This window comes from Citrus sinensis, chromosome 6, assembly GCF_022201045.2.
Source record: "Citrus sinensis cultivar Valencia sweet orange chromosome 6, DVS_A1.0, whole genome shotgun sequence".
Lineage (NCBI taxonomy): Eukaryota > Viridiplantae > Streptophyta > Magnoliopsida > Sapindales > Rutaceae > Citrus > Citrus sinensis.
Window position 1 is genome coordinate 2,043,926 of NC_068561.1, and position 21,498 is coordinate 2,065,423.

Below are 21,498 nucleotides of genomic sequence, written 5' to 3' on the forward strand. Positions count from 1 at the left end.
AAAGCTAAAGAAAATGAAAGAAAATCTCATTCTGGAAACTTATAGAATATTCACATTAATATCATGAGTACAGCTTACACACACACACATATATATATCTATATATAGAAGCTCAGCTGAGCTTGTTACAGTTCGTTAGCTAATTTGTTACACACACGTGAGAGCTAACCCAAATAACTAACTAATCCACATCAGCTTAAGTGAGCTGATTAGCTGCTGTCAAGAGCACAATAACAGCGTGTACACGATTTCTCTGTTCCTTCTCATTTAATCAGTTTCACTAACATCCCTCCTTGAACTGGAGTTTCTTCTTCTCTTATTACTTTATCAACTTCACTGACAATCCCCAACATAATTTTATTCTTTTATTGATAAAGTCGGTTCATATTACAATTAAATTACAGGTGGAAAAAAGAAAAAGACTGAAATTATGATCGCACAATCTAATTGATGGGCCTTCCTTCAAAAAGCGATCTGCCATTAATAATGACACAAGGTATATGGGAAATCATGGGCCAATATTTTCCTTCATCCTTTCTGCACCTTTCTTCTATCAACAGGCAATCATTGATATATAGTTGCAAAAGTGATTTGTGAGGGAGGTGCACCCTCTGCTGCTACTGCAGATGTCCTGTTCCGCCATCAAAGTCCTCAAATTACAACAGTCGCTAACAATCAGCCGCTTCAGGCTTGGAGGTAGCTGGATTCTGTCAATATATGTCAAAGAATCACATCTTTTAATCCTCAGACTTTCAAGAGATGAATTGCTATTTTGCATCCATGCCTCAGGTAAGGATTCCAAAGCACTGCATTCTTCAATTACAACTGATCTCAACTGGGAAGGCAGAGCAGCCTGCGGAAAGGAAACAAGGGAAGCGCAGCCTAATATCCGCATGTCTGTAAGGGAACTAAGGGTGAGCAATGCTTGTGGCAGCCTTGTAAGGCCTTCACAACAACTCAATTGCAAAAATTGAAGCCTGCACGGCAAGTCTGGCTGTTGCTGGTCATGTTCTTCCACTGTTACCAAGGAAATCAGTTGGGGACATCTTGAAATCTGCAACCGATTAAGGGATCTAATGTCTTGCGGCAACCGAGTTTCACTCCGCCAAAAATATTCCTGCTCTCGAACACTAACAATCTCCAAATTTTCCAATTCAGGTAGCCCTTGTTCAAAAAGACCTGCTAAAACCTCTTCAATATGCACTAAATGTGGGCTGCTGAACACCACCCTTTTACATCCATCGATTCGTAATTCACTGAGAGCAGGAAGACATTGAATTGTCACTAGCAACTGATGACAACTGAAGATGACGAGCTTCTCCAATAAAAGAAGACGCTTGGGCAATGTTCCTCGCAGTTTATGACAATTGAAAAGAGAAAGCTTTCGCAGCTTAGGAAACACTTCATCAACTTCTTGACCAGCTCCGAAAGGAATCCACTCTTCCCATTCTTGCATATTCGCAAAATAAAGAGTCTCCAGTGACGGAAAGGGCACTGAGCAACTGTTTCCATAAAACTCCGACCCCACGCTCACTACTCCGTCCATTCCACTTATATCAAGTTCCTTTAGAAATGGTAGTTGCCCTACCGATGGCAAAGATGTAGAGGTGCACTGACGTAATTCTAGACAAGCCAATTTTGAGAAAGAGGAATCTCCTAGCCAACTTGGAAATTTTGTACCACCACAGCCTGTGATGGTGAGCACTTGTACGTCTCGATGTGGTTTTAGCATGCGAAGAACATCTGCCTCAAATTCACACCGTTCAGATCGTGCACTCCATTCGAGCGATAAAGCTTCAAGATTCACCTTGTTGTTTAACTGAGCCTCACTGGCATCGCCAACATCTTTCACATTCTCCAACTTCGAAATTTCCAGTCTCCCCTGAAGATGCGCCAAAGACTTTAACTCTCGTAGCCCAGAACCACTGTCTTTTCCCACAACAAAACTACCCAACGTCAAGAGACTGGTCAATTTACCAAATCCCTTCGGCATTTCCTCCAATTCATAGGCATCAGAATTTCTTAGATGACGCAGTTTTGTCAGGTTTCCCATGTCTTTACACAACTTCTTGAGCTTCCAACAGCCTTCCAACAAAATTGTATGCAAGTTGTACAATGAATTAATTGACTCGGGCAAAATTTGAATTTCAGTTCTCGATAAGTTTAGAAAGCTTAAATGCTTCAAGTTTCCAATTTCATTTGGCAGGTTGAAGATGTTTCTATACCCGCGCAGAGAAAAGACCCTTAAGCGTGGGAGATGATTCATCAGCATCTGAAGAACACTCCAAGCCAAATAATTTTCATCGAAAACTGATAACTTCATTGGTAAAAAGGTTCGCAAATGTTCCACATCACAGATGGACTTCAACCTCTTTTCGCCATCATTTTCCCCCTGAATATACGAAAAATGACGAAGACTTGCAGAAAACTTTTGTCGGTTTTCACCTTTTAAGGTATCCTCCATTCTGAAGTATAGCTCCCCTGCAGCCCATCGAGCAAGGTCATTGATTCGATCATGCATCACAAATCGGGATGTATCTTTACTTGATAGTTGAAATAACGACCTTAAATGTAACTCCCGAACGAACTCGCGGCCCAAATGTTCCATTTTCCGTCCATTGTATTCTTGATCCAAGAAACCTTCAGCCGTCCACAATAAAATTATCTGCTCTTCTTGAAATTCATAATCTTTCGGAAACAATGAGCAGTATGCAAAGCACTGTTTCAACTGTGGAGGAAGAAAATGGTAGCTCACTCTTAGGGCTGGTAAAATATCACTATCTCGTAAATTCCATATGTCAGTCTTGAGCACAAATTCCCAGTCTCCTGGGTCATATCTGCCGCGTGAAAGGCCGCCAAGAGTTTTTGCGGCCAAAGGCAATCCTCCGCACTTTATCACTATCTGCTCTCCAACTTCCTTCAAGGATTGGTGCCTGTTGAAATCCCTAGCCCCCAAGGAGATTTGAGTGAGCACACACAAACAATCATCATCTGACAACTCTTTCAATTGATACACTGGATCAGCCCCCATTCTTTCTGCAACGACTAGATTGCGAGTTGTGACAACAATCTTACTTCCGGCTGCACCAGCTCCAAAGGGACAGCTCAGTTCGCTCCAACGTCTGTAGTTCTCGTTCCACACGTCATCCAAAACCAGCAAAAATTTATTTCCGCACAATTGCTTCTTCAGTTTCTCTTGAAGCAAATTTAAATCATCATCATTGTTACTCTGATCTTTAGCAATGGAATTCAGGATTGACTTTGTTACCCTGGAAACATCAAAATCCTCAGAGACACAAGTCCACGCTTTGATCTCATAATGACGTTGCACTCGATCATCGTTATAGACAAGCTGAGCAAGAGTCGTCTTCCCGACGCCGCCCATTCCATTTATAGAAATAACAGAGAATCCATCATCAGCTCTTAAATCATCATTCAACAACAATTCAATAATCTCCTCCTTCTCTTTTTCCCTGCCATAAACTTTGGCTCCAGTCACCAAAGAAGTTGTGGGTAATCTTTGTCCTACATCTCTAGACTTGCCAACTGAAATTATAATTTTCGAATCCAGCAGGCCTTTCTGCGCTGTAGTAATATCTTGCAACCGATCAGTGATCCCCTTTATTTTCGACACCATCTTTGATTCAAACTGAATAGATCGAGGACTAAAGTTGGTGCCGCAAGTGGGAATGAGCTTCCGAAACTTACTTGTATTTGCACTCGAACTGGGTTGATCAGCAGCAGCTGGTTCTTGAAGCAGCAACTCCCCCCGCAGAGCTTCAGTTTCGAGCTCATCCAACACGTCTTGAACATCATAAGCCAAGTTCTGAAGATTGTCGAGCCACGTCTTCACTGGCTTCTCCCTGGTCTGCCTATCCTCAGCATCAGCAAGCACTGCCTGAATCATCTCCAACATTCCCTTCCACTTGATGAAATCAGCCTTCAACTTCTTATGCCGTGTAAACAGCTCAAGTCCCTGTGAAGCCAGCTTTTTTATCAGCAGCTCAACTGACGCACTGAGCACCGCCTCTCCTATGAATGACATTTTTTTTTTCTTTTTTTGGTTAAAGGAAACAGAATAAATTATGAAAAATGAAGAACAAAAGAAATGTGCAGAAATTGAACAAAGTCTAGTTTGTGGTTGTGGTTTGTGAATGAAGAGCAAGAGCAAGCAGGAGAATGCAATGTGAAATGGTGCACACAAAAAACGAACCTTTGTTTTTTATCAGCACCGATAATTCAGCTAGCGACCACCAAAACACTACCACGCCGATCCACGCGTTTCTGCAACTAAAGTCAAGCATGAGTAATCAGTTGGGTTATTTATCTTTTATCAGTTGAATTATTTTATAAAATATTTTAAAATTGTTTGATAATTAATTATTAATCAAATATTTAAATAGTTTTATTTAATAGACAATTAAAAAAAATCTCCTAAGTAATATTGTATAATTTCAATAATTTACATTTGTTTGTTGTAATTATGACTATCTAATACTAGTCTATTATATATAAATCTACCTTTGGTATTAGTTGTCACTAAATTAATTTTACTTTTTGCTGATAGTGAGAGGCAAACGCGTTTAATATTAACACAAACACGCAAAACGTTTTCGCCACTAGAGAAGCATGGGTAGTTTGATTTGTTTATTTATCATAGACCTCATTTATCATTTGATTATTATATAAAATATTTTATAAATGATTAGGTAGATTTAAGTATAAATAAATTAGTCGGTCTTCTTATGCCCATGTTTTATATAGACCTTATTTTTTAGTTATTTTTCTAAAAATACTCTAATTAATAAAAAAATTTGAATTACATACTGCAACTATTTTAGATATTTCTTTAATTAATAATTATTTTACAACTAAGATTTATTTATATAAATTCTATATTTGACAACTTTGATGATAAATAGCTATAAAAGTTTGTGTTAACTAATTATCTATATATCATTGCATGAGATGGCTAGCAATTCATAGAGACATTTTTCATTTTAACGAATTTACTTGATAGAAAAAATGATAATGAGTAAATTTTACTATAAATTAAATTAAACTGAATTATATATAATTTGATCTCAAAGTCTTGAGATGGATTGGCAAATGGAATCAAGAATAGTTTGATAGTAACACCGTTCCTTGTTTGTTTGAATTTAATTATGATTATTTATTTAAATATTTATCTTTTGTTTGAGTGAATTTATTTTAATGAGTATTGTTTGAGATAAGGAATAATTTTTTTTATTATTTAGTTTTTTAAAATAAAATATAAAAGATTATCATCTTTATCGTATTTTTATAAAAGCAGGGTAAATTATGAAAAATGAAGAAGAAGAAAATGTGCAGAAATTGAACAAAGCCTAGTTTGTGGTCGTGGACTCGTGGTTTGTGAATGAAGACTGAAAAAGCGCACACAAAAACAGAGATTTACAACCACTCGGCTCAGCCCGAGTGGCCAGGGCTGCTGCCCTCCAAGTTGGAGGGCAGCAGTTCGAACTCCCACAAAAGTATTGTGGGGGTATTTCTTTCCTCAATTAATTTGAATGAAGGTAGTCTTATTCCTTACCCATGAGTGAGGAGTAGACATCCCTCGAATATTTATGAGGGTTAAAATCTGGGCAGAGCTCCATTAGCATTGATGTCAGTTGGTCCTAGTAATAGTATGATTTGTAAATATCAGTAATAGTCTCATGTATATGAGTTGTAATATGAACAATAGTCTCATGTAATTAAAAAAAAAAAAAAACAGAGATTTACTGACCAAAACAACACCATGCACCAATAATTCAGCCACGACGACCAAAGCACCACGACGTCAATCCACGCGTTCTTGGCACCAGTCAAGCATGAGTAATTGGTTGGGTTATTTATCTTTTACCATTTGATTATTAAATAAATTATTTTAAAATCATTTGATAAATAATCATTAATCAAATATTTAAATAATTTTTTATTTTGTTTAATACACAATAATATATCTGATATGTACTAATGTATCATTTAAATAATACATATTTATTTAAAGTGATTATGACTAACTAATACTAATTTACCGTTAGATGTCTTTTAAATTAATTTTAATTTTTAGTAATAGTGAGAGATTCGCTGGTGAGATTTCTCTTTGAGTCAAAATCATTAAAGTTATTCAATTAATTTTGGGCATACATAATTTTTTTTGGAAGTATTTCATAGGATTCGATCATCCGATTAATTTTGGCCGTACATAATTTTAATGCCACGAAAGTAGCGTGAGCCGTGCTCTACTAATTCCTTCCAATAATACGACAATTCTCTAAAGAAAAGTCAGTCTAGCGACAACTAAAACACAACCACGCGGACGCGTCTCCACCACTAGAATTGATTTTGATTACTGATCATATAGGTGTCGCTTATCATTTGATTATTATATAAAATATTTATTAATCTATTTATTTTATTAAGATCAGTTAGTTTTAAGCTTAGGCAAATTAAGTTGAAGGCCATTTTAGTTATTTTTTTAATAATATCTAATTAATTTTAAAAAAGATATAATTTTTTAAAATATAAAGTCTATTATCATATCTTATCAATAATTCATCATCTCAACCATCTAAGTACTATTATTCTAAATATTTTATTTAAAAATTATATTGTTCTTATTTATTTATTTAATTTATAAAAGTTCTGCTTGAAATAAAAAAGATATCTTCTTGATTACTTTTTTAAGATTTTTTTTAAAATTATTTAGGATGTCATTAATTATTGTTGAAATTCAAGATATAATTAAATAAGGATGAATTTTGATATTTTTTCTATTTCATTTAAGTGTTAAAGGTTTTGAAAATAAGTAGGTCTCCTGAAAAAAATTTACTTAAAGCCTTGCGAACTCTAATTAGAGCCCATCTTGATTTTATTTAGTAGGCAATAATGTATCTCACACGCACTATCTCACATGTAATAATGTGTAATTAAAATAATTTACTTTTGTTTATGGTAATTATGAATGAATACCTAATAACTAATTTATTATATATTGAATTTTTTTATTAGTTGTCTTCTTTACTAGAAATCTTGTCATAATTTTTAAGCGGTTGATCAAAATAAAAAGTAACCTTTAATTATGCTAACTCATCAAAAGCTAGATTACATGAAATCATCCCCATTTTGATTTGTGAAGACTGAAGAGTAAAGCAGGGAAGAGCGGGTAATGTGAAATGGCGTAGACGGAAACACAGCTTTACTGACCAAAACACCGCCACGTCAGTCCACGCGTTTCTGCCACTAAAGTCAAGCATGAGCAATTGGTTGGGTTATTTATCTTTTGCCATTTGATTATTCTATAAAATATTTTAAAATCATTTGATAAATAATCATTAATAAAATATTTTAATAGATTTTTATTTTACTTAATACACAATAATATATCTGGTATGTAATAATGTATAAATAATTTACATTTATTTATAGTGATTATGACTAGCCAATACTAATTTATCATTACACGTCTTTTAAATTAATTTTAATTTTAATTGATAGTGAGAGATTCGCCAATGAGATTTGTCTCCAAGTCAGAATCATCAAAGTCATCCAATTAATTTTGGGTGTGCATAATCTTTTTGGAGTATTTCATAGGTTCCGAATATACCTAAGTGCAAATTTTTGAGTTTGTCATGAGATGTTGAAATTTTGCTTTTCATGAAGCAACTAATTATTAATTAAGCTTGTTCTTAGTTGTTCTCGGCCCCATCCAAATCGCACGTCTTTTGAACTATTCTTCTGATGTATTATTACCCTTTCATTCAAATAAAATTAAATAATTCTTTTGAGATACCCATGCATAATTTAGTAGTAGTATTTTATCAAGTTGAGTACTATTGTTTAATGATAATTGGAAAAGATAAAATCTACATAAATTGAACGAAGTCCGTGGTTTGTGAATGAAGAGTAAAAGCAGGCAAGAGAATCCAATTTGAAATTGGTCAACAATAACAAGCTCTGCTTGACTCACCATGCACTAATAATACAATTCAGCTCCGCTACTTCGAGGAAATTGCACCATTTATGCCACGAAAGTGGCTTAAGCCGTTAATTCCAACAATACGACAATTCTCTAAAGACGACCACGCAGACGCGTACCCACCACTAGAAAAGCACAAGTAATTTGATTTTAATTATTGATCATACGGATTTGATTTATCATTTGATTATTATATAAAATATAATCTATTTATTTTATTAAGATCAGTTTTAAGCATAGGCAAATTAAGCAGTCATTTTAGTTATTTTTTTAATAATACTCCAATTAATTTTTTAAAAAAATATAGTTTCTTAAAATACAAAGTCCAACGTCATATCTTATCAACAATTCATCATCTCAACAATCTAAGTGCTATCATTCTAAATATTCTATTTAAAATTTGTATTGTTCTTACTTATTTAATTTATAAAAGTTATGATCGAAGTAGAAAAAATATCTTATTGATTACTTTTTTAAGGATTTTTTAAATTGTTTAGGATGTTCTTGATTATTTTTGAAATTCAAGATTATAATTAAATATGGATGAATTTTGATCTCTTTTCTATTTCCTTTAAGTGTTAAAAAAAAATTCCTAAAGCCATGCAAACTCTAGCTAGAGCCAGTCTTGATTTTATTAAATAGGCAATAATGTATCTCATATACACTATCTCCTATGTAATAATCTATTGCCCATTTGCCTTTAACTTTTTGAAGTGCGTTGAAATCTAAACCGAATGAAAGGATAAAGAGAAGGAGAAAAGAAATCAAATAAAAAAAGAAAATTTTATTTATTTATTTACTATAAAAATCTTGGGACCATATGCATTCCAGTCTTGGTTTTGAAATACACGTACAAAAATTGATAAGAAACAAAAATAAATACCAAAATAGTTCCTTTTGCAATCAAATGATCAATGGAAGAGAGAGAATACATAAATGATCTATTTTCATCTCAAGCTGTTTCCGTGTGGACCCTTGCCTTGCTTTATTACTTTGGATAAGAAGCTCAAATCTAGTACCGTTCAGTATATCATCGACATATATTTAATCAGCTGATTAAAATTCGATATGAATTCAAGACTAAATTTTGCCCTAATTAAAATGCTGGCACTGATTGGGACTCTTACATTGGAGACGGGATCCCAAGTGTACCCTTTTTTTTTAATTTTCTAGTTTAATTAAAATGTTAAAAATAGAATTTATTCAAATTTTGGCAAAAAAACCCAATCTCGATGCTTTCTTTTATACTACCACAGCCCAATCCTTTTAATTTATTAATTTATTTTAATTCAAATACTAAATAAATAATAATAATAATTACGTTCGGAACATTTAGTATATTCTGAATAAATGAGAAATTTCTTGTATTTTCATCGGTAGAGACTCGATGATTTTTTTTATCCTGATTAAAAAATTGATATAGAATTCATTATCATTTTCTTGTTCCAATTAAATAATCAATAGGGATCGATAATGGCCAATGAGACGTTCTGATTGCCAATTTCCATTGACTTGCACTCCAATTTTAAGACTTCAAATTAACGAGTCAGTCAACCACAAGTTCATTTCATCTTATCAAAATATTATAATCAAGAATAATTTAATGGCTATACATAGTTCAATAATCTAATGTACATGATTCACTGACTTTTGAGAAAGACAATTTACACTTATTTTATACAATACTTGATGCTGAATCATCCTTATCATGAGTCATAAGAAATTGAACAAAGTCTAGTTCGTGGTTGTGGTTTGTGAATGAAGAGTAAGAGCAAGCAAGAGAATGCAATGTGAAATTGTGTACACAGAAAACGAAGCTTTGCTTTTTATCAGCACCAATGATTCAGCTAGCGACGACCAAAACACTACCACGCCGATCCACGCGTTTCTAGTTTCTACCACTAAAATCAAGCATGAGAAATCAGTTGGGTTATTTACTTTTTATCAGCTGAATTATTATATAAAATATTTTAAAATTATTTGATAATTAATTATTAATCAAATATTTAAATAGTTTTATTTAATAGACAATAAAAAAATCTTGTATGTAATATTGTATAATTTTAATAATTTACGTTTGTTTAATTGTAACTATGACTATCTAATACTAATTTATTATCTATAAATCTACCTTTTGTATTAGCTATCATTAAATTAATTTTAATTTTACTGATAGTGAGAGGCAAACGCGTTTAATATTAACACTAACGCGCTAATGTGTTTTTGCCACTAGAGAAGCACGAGTAATTTGATTTGTTTATTTATGATAGACGTCATTTATCATTTGATTATTATATAAAAAATTTATAAATGATTAGGCGGATTTTAGTATAGATAAATTAGTTGGTCCTCTTAGGCTCATGTTTTAGATAGACCCTAATTTTTTAGTTATTTCTCTAAAATACTCTAATTAATAAAAAAATTTAATTACATACGGCAACTATTTTAGATATTTCTTTAATTAATAATTATTCTACAACTAAGATTTATTTATACAAATTCTATATTTGACAACTTTGATGATAAATAGCTATAAAAAGTTTGTGTTAACTAATTGTCTATATATCATTGCATGAGATGACTAGCAATTCATAGAGGCATTTTGCATTTTAACCAATTTACTCGATAGCAAAAATGATACTGAGTAAACTATACTATTAATTAAATTAAACTAAATTAAATATGATTTGATCTCAAAGTCTTGAGATGGATTGGCAAATGGAATCAAGAATAATTTGATAGTAACACCAGTTCCTTGTTTCTTTGAATTTAATTATGATTATTTATTTATTATTTATCTTTTGTTTGGGTGAATTTATTTTAATTAGTATTGTTTGAGATAAGGCATAATTCTTTTTATTTATTTTATTTAGTTTTTTAAAAAATATTATAAAAGATTATCATCTTTATCGTATTTTTATAAAAGCAGTGTAAATTATGAAAAATGAAGAAGAAAAAAATGTGCAGAAATTGAACAAAAGTCTAGTTTGTGGGCGTGGTTTGTGATAGGGGTGGGCATATTTTAACCGAACCGATCCAAACCGATCCAAACCGACCTTTTGGATCGGTTTCATTAGTAAAAAAACTGGTTTCGGTTTATTGGATTGCAAACCGACATCACTCGGTTTGGATTTCGGTTTGGAAGGATTCCAAACCGATTCAAACCGATCCAATCCAGAAATATTATATAATTACATTATATTTTAAGTTAAGCAATCTAATTAATTATATTTATCATTTTATGCAGATTTTGACAAATCAAAAGTAATTGGGCTATAAATTTTGACGGACAAGATGCACAATATTTTAATTGTCAAATGTTGTTCAAGTTAATTTTAATTTTGTGAGTTTGTTTTGAATGAACAGGTTAAGAACTTATTTATTATGATGTATTATGCTGTAAACTTGTATGGATGTATCTTTGAATTGTTATGTAGATATCAAAGTAGATATGAATAATATAAAAGAGGTATCTATTTAGATTACGGACACAAAAAAATAACAAATAATTTAGGTAAAATAATATAAAAGAAGTGAAATTTTAGCTAATAAGTTCAAACCGGATCCAAACCGATCCAAACCGATCCAGTCGGTTTGGATCGGTTCGGTTTGAAAAAATTTTAGGTTGATATAGGTTTGAAAATATTTCAAACCGATTGGTTTGGATCGGTTTGAGAATATGTCCCAAACCGATCCAAACCGAATTTGCCCACCCCTAGTTTGTGAATGAAGAGTGAAAAAGTGCACACAAAAACAGAGCTCTACTGACCAAAACACCACCATGCACCAATAATTCAGCCAGCGACGACCAAAGCCCCACGACGTCAATCCACGCGTTTCCGCCGCTACTGTGAGGAAATTGCACCATTTATGCCACGAAAGTGGCGTAAGCACTAAGCCGTGATCTACTAATTCCAACAATATGACAATTCTCTAAGAAAAGTCAGTCTAGCGACGACCAAAACACAACCACAAAGGTCCGTTTCCACCACTAGAAAAGCATGAGTAATTTGATTTTGATTATTGATCGTATAGATGTGTAGTTATCATTTGATTATTATATAAAATATTTTATAAATAATTAATTAAATATTTATATAATTTATTTATTTTATTGAGATCAGTTTTAAGGATAGGTAAATTAAGCAGTCGGCTGAACTCCATTTTAGTTATTTTTTCAATAATACTCTAATTAAGTTTTTTTTTTTAAAATGTAGTTTCTTAAAATATAAAGTCCATTGTCATATCTTATCAATAATTCATCATTCCAACCATCTAAGTGCTATTATTCTAAATATTTTATTTAAAATTTATATTGTTCTTATTTATTTAATTTATAAAAGTTCTGCTCGAAATAAAAAAGATCTCTTCTTGATTTTTTGAAGGTTTTTTTTTTAATTTATTTGGATGTTATTGATTATTGCTTAAATTCAAGATATAATTAAATATGGATGAATTTTGATATCTTGTCTATTTTATTTAAGTGTTAAAGGTTTTGAAGATAAGGAGTCTCTTGAAAAAAATTTGCCTAAAGTTTTGCAAACTCTAGTTAGAGCCAATCTTGATTTTATTTAGTAGGCAATAATGTATCTCACACGCACTATCTCTATAATAATGTATAATTAAATAATTTACTTTGTTTATGATAATTATGAATGAATACCTAATAACTAATTTATTGTATATTTAATTTTTTATTAGTTGTGTAATGACAATTGAGGTTTACCAGACTCTTAAACAAGAACTAAGCAACCCACGAAACCAATATTGACAAAAGCAAGATTAAGAAAAGAACAAAGAAACACAGACCAATCAAAGACTCTCCACACACCAAGAAACTAACCTGGTTCAGCTCCACAAAGGAACCTACATCCACGGTTGTAAAAGCTAGCAAGGGCAGAAGCTTTATTGAACAAGAAGATGGTGGATTACAAATGAATCTCCAATACAGATTAAAACCTTTCTAAGCTTTAGCGTTTTCTCTCTGTAATGCTTAAGTGTTTCTCTTCTCTCTCTGTCCATGAAACTAGCTTAGAGACAGCTTATAAATATGTATGCTTCTCACGTGTGTATCCACTGTAACGAATCAGTCTGTTATTAAACTAACTGCTCTCTCTCGTTTGGATCCCACTTATGCTAGCTCACCTGCCACCTCAGCAAGCCCATAACAAAATATAACTAACTATGGCTCCACAAATCTCCACCTTAGTTTTATTCTGTTTATGCTTCTCCCTTCATTGCAATATCAGCAGTAAGCTTGTTTCACAAGCTAACACTCCCAATCAGATTCAGTAAGTCCCTGAACTGGACTGATGGCAAAGGCTTGGTTAACGTGTTAGCTGGATTGACCTTAGATGGCACCTTAACCACATTCACTACTCTTTTGCTGATTTCATCCCTTATGAAGTGCATTCTAACATTAATATGTTTAGTTCTCTCATGATACTTAGGATTTTTACTTAGTTGAATAGTACTTGAGCTATCACAACTAACTTTAACAACTTCTTGTTTAAACCTCAGTTCAGAGACCAACCCTCTCAGCCATATTGCCTCTTTAACAACTTCTGTAAGTGCAATATATTCAGCTTCTGTTGTTGAGAGAGTAATCACTGATTGCAGAGAGGACTTCCAACTTATAACACCTCCACACATAGTAAACACAAAGCTTGTTATAGACCTTCTTCTATCTTTATCTGCTCCATAGTCAGAATCCACAAATCCAGCAACTTCAGGTGATGCTCCACTTATTTTTCCAAACATAATGGCAGTGACAACAGTTCCTCGAAGGTACCTCAATACCCATTTCACTACATTCCAGTGATCTTTACCAGGGTTCCCTATAAGCCTACTGATGACTCCAACTCCATGTGCCAAGTCAGGTCTGATGCATACCATGGCACACATGATGCTGCCAACTGCACTAGAGTATGGTATTTTCCTCATATAGTTAAGATCATCATCAGTTTTAGGTTCCAGAGATTTAGATAACTAGAAGTGAGTTGACAGGGGTGTTGTAACAGGTTTTGAGTCTTCCATATTAAACTTTGCTAATACTTTCTTCACATAATCTGCTTGGGACAGATACAAAGTCTTGGAGTCCCTATCTCTTATTATCTGCATACCCAAAATTTTTGTAGCTGCACCCAAATCCTTCATTTCAAATTCAGTGCTGAGCTCCACCTTAAGCTTCTTTACTTCTTCCTTTTGTTTACATGAAATAACCATGTCATCCACATACAGAAGTAAGTAGATGCCACCACAATTTGATAGGAATTTATAATACACACAATTATCAAATTTGCTTCTGCAGTATCCATGGCTTATCATGAACTCATCAAACTTCAAATACCATTGCCTTGGAGATTACTTGAGGCCATACAAGCTCTTCTTCAATAAGCACACCTTGTCCTCTGATCCTCTCTCAATGAACTCTTCTGGCTGTGCCATGAAAATTTCTTCATCCATGCTGCCATGTAAAAAGGTAGTTTTAACATCTTTTTGCTTCAGTTCTAAGTCATGATATGCAGAGAAGGCCAACAACAACCTAATAGAGCTGCATTTGACTACATGTGAGAACACTTCATTGAAGTCAACTCCTTTGTGTGAATCTTTTTGCCACAAGTCTGTCCTTATGCCTTGGTGGTTCATTCTCTGAAGCTCCAGCCTTCAATTTGAAAATCCACTTGCTGCCAACTAGTTTCTTGTTAGGTAGTTTGTTAACTAAGATCCATGTATTATTCTTCTTTAGAGAGGTTATTTCATCCTGCATTGTAGCATACCACTTCAGCTTATCCCCACAACACATAGCTTCTTTATAGCTCAAAGGCTCTCCACCATTTACTTCATCAGCTACTGTCAGTGCATAGGAAATTAGGTTAGTTATGCCATACTTCTTTGGCATTTTGATGGCTCTCCTCTCCCTGTCCCTAGCAAGTTGATATGTTTCCAATTCTGTTGGTTTCTTCCTTTCTTTGGATTGATCTGATGGCTCCTCAGAAGTCTTACAACTATCAGAATGCTCCACCTTCTGTCCAGCACTTTCTTCTCTCTCTATTTTAGTAGCTTCAATCTCAGTTTTTACCTTTGACTGAAGCATTTGCTCTTCATCAAAGGTGACATCCCTGCTGATTAGTATTCTGGATGGTTTGCCATTGAGGGTCCATATTTTGAATCCCTTAATGCCCTCTGGATAACCCAAAAAATACCCTTTGACAACCCTTGGTTCAAGCTTACCTTACTTTATGTGTGCATAAGCTGGACACCCAAAAATCCTCAGATTGCTCAAGTCTGGTGGCTTCCCTGACCAAAGCTCCTAAGGTGTCTTGAAGCCTAGGGCTGAGGATGGACTTCTGTTTATCAAATAAGTAGCTGTAGTGACTGTTTCAGCCTAAAAACCTTTGGATAAGTTTTTATTCAGCAGCATACATCTTACCCTCTCTATTAAGGTTCTGTTCATTCTTTCTGCTAGCCCATTTTATTGTGGAGTGTAAGTGACAGTACTATGCCTTGCAATGCCCTTTGATTTGCAGAAATCTTCAAATTCTTTGCTGCAATACTCCAGCCCATTATCTGTCCTAAGCCTCTTTATTTTCTTATCAGTTTGATTCTCAATGAGAGTTATCCACTCTTTAAACTTCCCTAGTGCTTCATTTTTTTGTTTTAACACATAAATCCAAACCTTCTTAGAGAAGTCATCTATGAAGGACACAAAGTACCTGGCTCCACCTAAAGATGGCACTTATGAAGGCCCCCAAAGGCCTGAGTGAATGTAATATAAGGTCTGCTTGGTTTCTTTTCTCCCCAAGTTAAATTTCAGTCTTGTAGCCTTCCCAAATACACATTTCTCACAGAATTTTAAGGAAGTAACCTTGTCATCACCAAGCAAGCCTTGATTGCTTAACTCCCTGAGACCTCTTTCACTAATATGAGCTAGTCTCATATGCCATAGCTTATTTTTATCTCTGGTAACACTTGTTGAGATTCCATGCACAAGTGAGGATCTAACAAGTATGTACAACCCATTTTTCCTAACCTCTTTCATTACAATTTTACCTTGATAAAAAACCTGTATTTCTCCATTTTCAGCTTTAATGATACACCTTGATTGGTCAATCATTCCTAGGGATATTAGATTTCTTTTTAGTTCAGGGACATATCTTACATGGTGCAAATCTCTAGTGATACCATCATGCATTTTTAAGTTAATAGTTCCTATTCCAGCCACTTTGCAAGCCAAATTATTCCCTAATAGCACCTTCCCTCCATTTATAGTTTCAAAGGTCTTAAAAAGGTTTTTGTTTGGACACATATGGAAAGAACATCCATAATCTAATATCCACTCACCAGTTGGATGTCTCTCTGCAGTCACCAGGACATCTGCTTCATCATAATCACCTTCATCCTCAGAAGCTACAGCAGCCTTCCCATTTGACTTCTTTTGTAGTTCTTCTAGTTTCTTTTTCTCAAAGCAATCCTTGATGTAGTGCCCTTCATTCTGACAGAAGTAACACTTCCTCTTCTTCTTTTTAGCTTTATCTTTCTGGCTATTGTTCTTCTTCTTCTTGTTGTGTTTCTTTTCTGGCTTATCTTTGGCAACTAAACCTTATGCATTGCTTTGATCTTTCACCTCTGCTCTTTTCTACAAATCCTTTGATTCCAGAGCATATTTGACATCTTTCAAAGATAGAGTCTGTCCACCATAAAGGAGAGTATCTACAAAATGTTCATAAGATTCTAGAAGGGAACTTATAAGGATGAGTGCCCTGTCTTCATCTTCAAGAATTATGTTGACATTCTTAAGATCAAGAATGAGTTTATTAAACTCATCCACGTGATCTTTCATGGCTACTCTATCTTTCATCGAGAATGTGTATAATCTCCTCTTCATGTACAACCTCTTTGCTAATGATTTCTTCAGAAACATTTCTTCTAGCTTGGCCCACAACCCTGATGCAGTTCTTTCTTTAGACACCTCTCTCAAAACTTCATTAGAGAGATGCAGGATAATCGTGCTATGGGCCTTGTTGTTTATGATCCTTTGGTCTCCACCAAAACTTGAAGAACCTTCTCCTTTTTCTTTCTTGGCCATAGGATATTCTTTATCATCGAGAGCACTGTCAAGCCCTTGCTGAATCAGAATTGCTCTCATCTTTAAACTCCGGAAATAAAAGTCATTACCTCCATTGAACTTTTCAAGATCAACTCTGGTGCTTGCCATTTTGAATCTGATCCCAACCAACACCAAGCTCTGATACTAGTTTGTAATGACAACCGAGGTTTACCAGACTTTTAAACAAGAACTAAGCAACCCACGAAACCAGAATTGACAAAAACAAGATTAAGAAAAAAACAAAGAAACACAGACCAATCAAAGACTCTCAACACACCAAGAAACTAACGTGGTTCAGCTCCACAAAGGAACCTACATCCACGGCTGTAAAAGCCAGCAAGGGCAGAAGCTTTATTGAACAAGAAGATGGTGGATTACAAATGAATCTCCAATACAGATTAAAACATTTCTAAACTTTAGCATTTTCTCTCTGTAATGCTTAAGTATTTCTCTTCTCTCTGTGTCCATGAAACTAGCTTAAAGACAACTTATATATATGTATGCTTCTCACGTGTGTATCCACTGTAACGAATCAGTCTGTTATTAAACTAACTATTGTCTCTCGTTTGGATCCCACTTATGCCAACTCACCTGCCACCTTAGCAAGCCCATAACAGAATATAACTAACTATGGCTTCACAAGTTGTCTTCTTTACTAGAAATCTTGTCATAATTTTTAAGCCGTTGGTAAAAAAAAAAAGTAACATTTAATTATGTTAAATCAACAAAAGTTAGATTACATGAAATCACCCGCATTTTGATTTGTGAAGACTGAAAAGTAAAGCTGGCAAGAGCGGGGAATGTGAAATGGCTTTACTGACCAAAACACCACCACGTCAATCCACGCATTTCTGCCGCTAAAGTCAAGCATGAGTAATTGGTTGGGTTATTTATCTTTTACCATTTGGTTATTATATAAATTATTTTAAAATCATTTGATAAATAATCATTAATAAAAAATTAAAATAGTTTTTTTATGTTTGTTTAGTACACAAAATATATATGGAATGTAATAATGTATACTTTAAATAATTTACATTTATTTATAGTGATTATGACTAGCCAATACTAATTTATCATTACACGTCTTTTAAATTCATTTTAATTTTTATTGATAGGGATAGGTTCGCCAGTGAGATTTGTCTCTGAGTCGGAATTATCAAAGTTATCCGATTAATTTTGGGCGTACATAATCTTTTTGGAGTATTCCATAGGTTCGGATTAGGGTTGATAATGAGATAGGATGGGATGAGATTTACCAATTTCAGTCTCGTCCTATATATGCAAGTGGGATAAAAAAATGTCTCACTGTCGTTCTTATATTTTTTTTGGATAAAAATATGTCTCAATTCCATTTCAAAAGAAATGAGATCCCGTGGGATCCCATTCCAATTGAAAAATTCCTATCTATAGTTGGTAATAAGACAGAAGTGGGATAAAAAAAGCCCTACTCATGTTCCTATATTTTTTTTATGAGACAAAAATATATCTTAGTCCCATCCCAAAAACCTCATCCCATTAGAAAAAATTACCATCTCTAATTCTAATTATACGTAAGTCCAAATTTTCGAGTTTGTCATGAGATGTTGAAATTTTGCTTTTGATGCAGCAACTAATTATTAATTAAGCTTCTTCTTAGCTGTTCTTAGGGGTGGGCATATTTTAACCGAACTGATCCAAACCGACCATTTGGATCGGTTTCATTAGTAAAAACACTAGTTTCGGTTTATTGGATTGTAAACCGACATCACTCGGTTTGGATTTTGGTTTGGAAGGATTTCAAATGGATTCAAACCGATCCAATCCAAAATTTAAAAAGCTTTAAGATACATGATGTGTCAATTTCGTATTGGATTATTAACAAAGGAAATGTACACTTTCATACACAATAGCATATCTCTTACTATAAAAACAAAAACACAAACCTAATTTTCCAACACTCACGACTGCCTCCACCTCCAGTGCTTCCTAATTCCTATCATTCTCAACTCTCTCAATCTCAATCTCTCATTCTCAAGTCTCCTGAGGTATGTTTTGATTTTATTTTTCTCTTATTTTTATGATCTGATGCTGTCATTTCAGAACCATCAAACGTCCTCTAGTATGGTCAGAAAATATTTTTCATTGAACTTTAATGATTCTCTTGCTTTGTTTGCATGCGTGTGAATGAGAGAAGGAGAAAAGGAGGGGGTGGGCTGCATCATCGCATTATTAAAACTGCATCCTTTCATCCTTTTGAGTTGTTTGCAGTCTCATGTGAATTATCTTGTTCTTCTCTACATCAAATCAACCTTTTGGATCTTTCAATTCTTGCGTTAGAAGCGGTATTTCTGTGTGAACTGTTTCGTCGGATTTTCTTTATCTAGGGAAAGAATTTGGCGAGGAGAGCATAATTACTTCAAAGAATCATTCTGATCATTATGGGGAAAAAATCACAGAGATTTTCTTTATTATAATGTATTATGTTGTGAACAAATTTTGTGAGTTCGTTTTGATTGAACATGGGGAGAATTTCTTTATTAGAATGTATTCTGTTGTGAACAAATATAAAAGCAGTATGTATTCTGTTATTAGAACTCAAACCGAAAATAAAAACCCATCCAGTCGGTTTGGATCGGTTTGGTTTATAAAAAAATTATGTCTATATCGGTTTGGGAATATTTCAAACCAATAAGTTTGGATCGGTTTGATAATATGTCTCAAACCGATCCAAACCGAATTTGCCCACCCCTAGCTGTTCTAGGCCCCATCCAAATTGCACGTTTTCTTTTGACCTATTCTTCTGATATATAATTACCCTTTCTTCCAAATAAAATTAAATGATTCTTCTGAGATACCCCTGGATAGTTAAGTACTATTATTATTATTATTATTTTATCAAGTTAAGTACTATTATTTAATGATAATTGAAAAAGATAAAATCTACATGGATACTTAAGTATTATTATTATTATTATTATTATTATTATTATTATTATTATTAAATCAAGTTAAGTACTATTATTTAATGATTATTGAAAAAGATAAAATCTACATTAATTGAACGAAGTCTGGCTGATGAATGAAGAGCAAAATTAAGCAAGAAAATCCAATGTGAATTTGGTCAACAATAACAAGCTCTGTTTGACCCATCATGCAATAATAATAATTCAGCTTCATTACTACGTGGAAATTGCACCATTTGTTCCACGAAAGTGGCGTAAGCCGTGCTCTACTAATTCCAATAATACGATAATTTTTTAAAGAAAAGTCAGTCTAGCGACGACCAAAATACGACCGCGCATGCGTGTTTCCATCACTAGAAAAGCATGAGTAATTTGGTTTTGATTATTGATCATATATAGATGTCATTTATCAGTTGATTATTATATAAAATATTTTATAAATAATTAACGAAATATTTATATAATCTATTTCTTTTGTTGAGATCAGTTTTAAGTATAGGTAAATTAAGCAGTTTTCCTCATATTTTAGGTAGACTCTATTTTAGTTATTTTTCCAATAATACTTCGATTAATTAAAATAATAATAATTTCTTAAAATACAAATTCCATTGTCATATCTTATCAACAATTTATCGTCTTAACAATCTAAGTATTATCATTCTAAATATGCTATTTAAAATTTGTATTGTTCTTATTTATTTAATTTATAAAAGTTCTTATCAGATATCTTCTTGTTAATTTTTTGAGGATTTTTAAAATTGTTTAGGATGTTCTTGATTTTTATTGAAATTCAAGATACAATTAAATATGGATGAATTTTGATCTATTTTCTATTTCGTTTTAGTGTTAAAAGTTTTGAATATAAGGAGGTCTCCTTAAAAAAAAAAAAAAATTGCTTAAAGCCTTGAAAACTCTAGCTAGAGCCAGTCTTGATTTTCTTTAGTAGGCAATAATGTATTTCATATGCACAATCTTGTATGTAATAATGTATAATTTAAATAATTTACATTTGTTTATGGTAATTATGAATGAATACCAATAACTAATTTATTATATATTTAATTTTTTTTATTAGTTGTCTTCTTTACTAGAACTCTTGTCATAATTTATAAGCCGTTGATCAAAATAAAAAGTAACATTTAATTATGTTAAACAGTCCAAAGTTAATTTGATTACATGAAATAAACGTCTCAAAATATATGTAAAATATTTAAGTTAAAATAATCTTAATGAGGATTTATAAACTTGCATAGTTCATAAATAGTTTGAATTCCAAATAATATATCATGAATCATTACTTACTGTTTGTTAAATAAGTGCCTATATTTGCGTGATATGATTAAGCAGTTCATAAAGACGTTCGGCATTTTAACCAATTACTAGCTAGTAAAAATGATACTGAGTAAATAATTATTAATTAAATTGAATTATATATAATTTGA

The 21,498-nt window shown here is 33.1% G+C and overlaps 3 protein-coding genes and 3 long non-coding RNA genes across 9 annotated transcripts in view; 3 read left to right on the forward strand and 3 right to left on the reverse strand.

Moving 5' to 3' along the window:
• The window catches only part of LOC102628440 (putative disease resistance RPP13-like protein 1), a 143,090-nt gene that overhangs the window by 31,872 nt on the left and 89,720 nt on the right, over positions 1-21,498 (reverse strand). The window lies entirely within an intron of this gene.
• Positions 1-21,498, forward strand: part of LOC127903020 (uncharacterized) — a 127,009-nt gene that overhangs the window by 30,077 nt on the left and 75,434 nt on the right. The gene's annotated exons all lie outside the window — the stretch shown is intronic.
• The window catches only part of LOC102627370 (inactive glucose-6-phosphate 1-dehydrogenase 4, chloroplastic), a 42,593-nt gene that overhangs the window by 4,125 nt on the left and 16,970 nt on the right, over positions 1-21,498 (forward strand). The window lies entirely within an intron of this gene.
• LOC127903022 (uncharacterized) overlaps positions 1-21,498 on the reverse strand; it is a 42,374-nt gene that overhangs the window by 2,592 nt on the left and 18,284 nt on the right. The window lies entirely within an intron of this gene.
• Positions 30-4,337, reverse strand: LOC102626607 (putative disease resistance RPP13-like protein 1). The gene is made up of 2 exons (XM_006480208.4): positions 4,214-4,337; positions 30-4,032 (listed from the first exon to the last, which is right to left on the reverse strand). The coding sequence occupies exons 1-2, from the start codon at positions 4,302-4,304 to the stop codon at positions 554-556; spliced, it is 3,570 nt and encodes a 1,189-aa protein (XP_006480271.1). The 5' UTR covers positions 4,305-4,337; the 3' UTR covers positions 30-553.
• Positions 18,806-19,681, forward strand: LOC107177292 (uncharacterized). Its single transcript, XR_001508419.3, has 2 exons — positions 18,806-19,138; positions 19,288-19,681. It is a non-coding gene; the product is annotated as an uncharacterized LOC107177292 (long non-coding RNA).

What these genes read in the sequence shown, in the direction of transcription:
- LOC102626607 (XM_006480208.4), bottom strand. Translation starts at nt 4,304, where the DNA reads ATGCTTGACTTTAGTTGCAGAAACGCGTGGATCGGCGTGGTAGTGTTT. An exon ending in GGTGCTGATAAAAAACAAAG is followed by an intron (nt 4,033 to 4,213) that starts GTTCGTTTTTTG and finishes TGTCATTCATAG; the next exon opens with GAGAGGCGGTGCTCAGTGCG.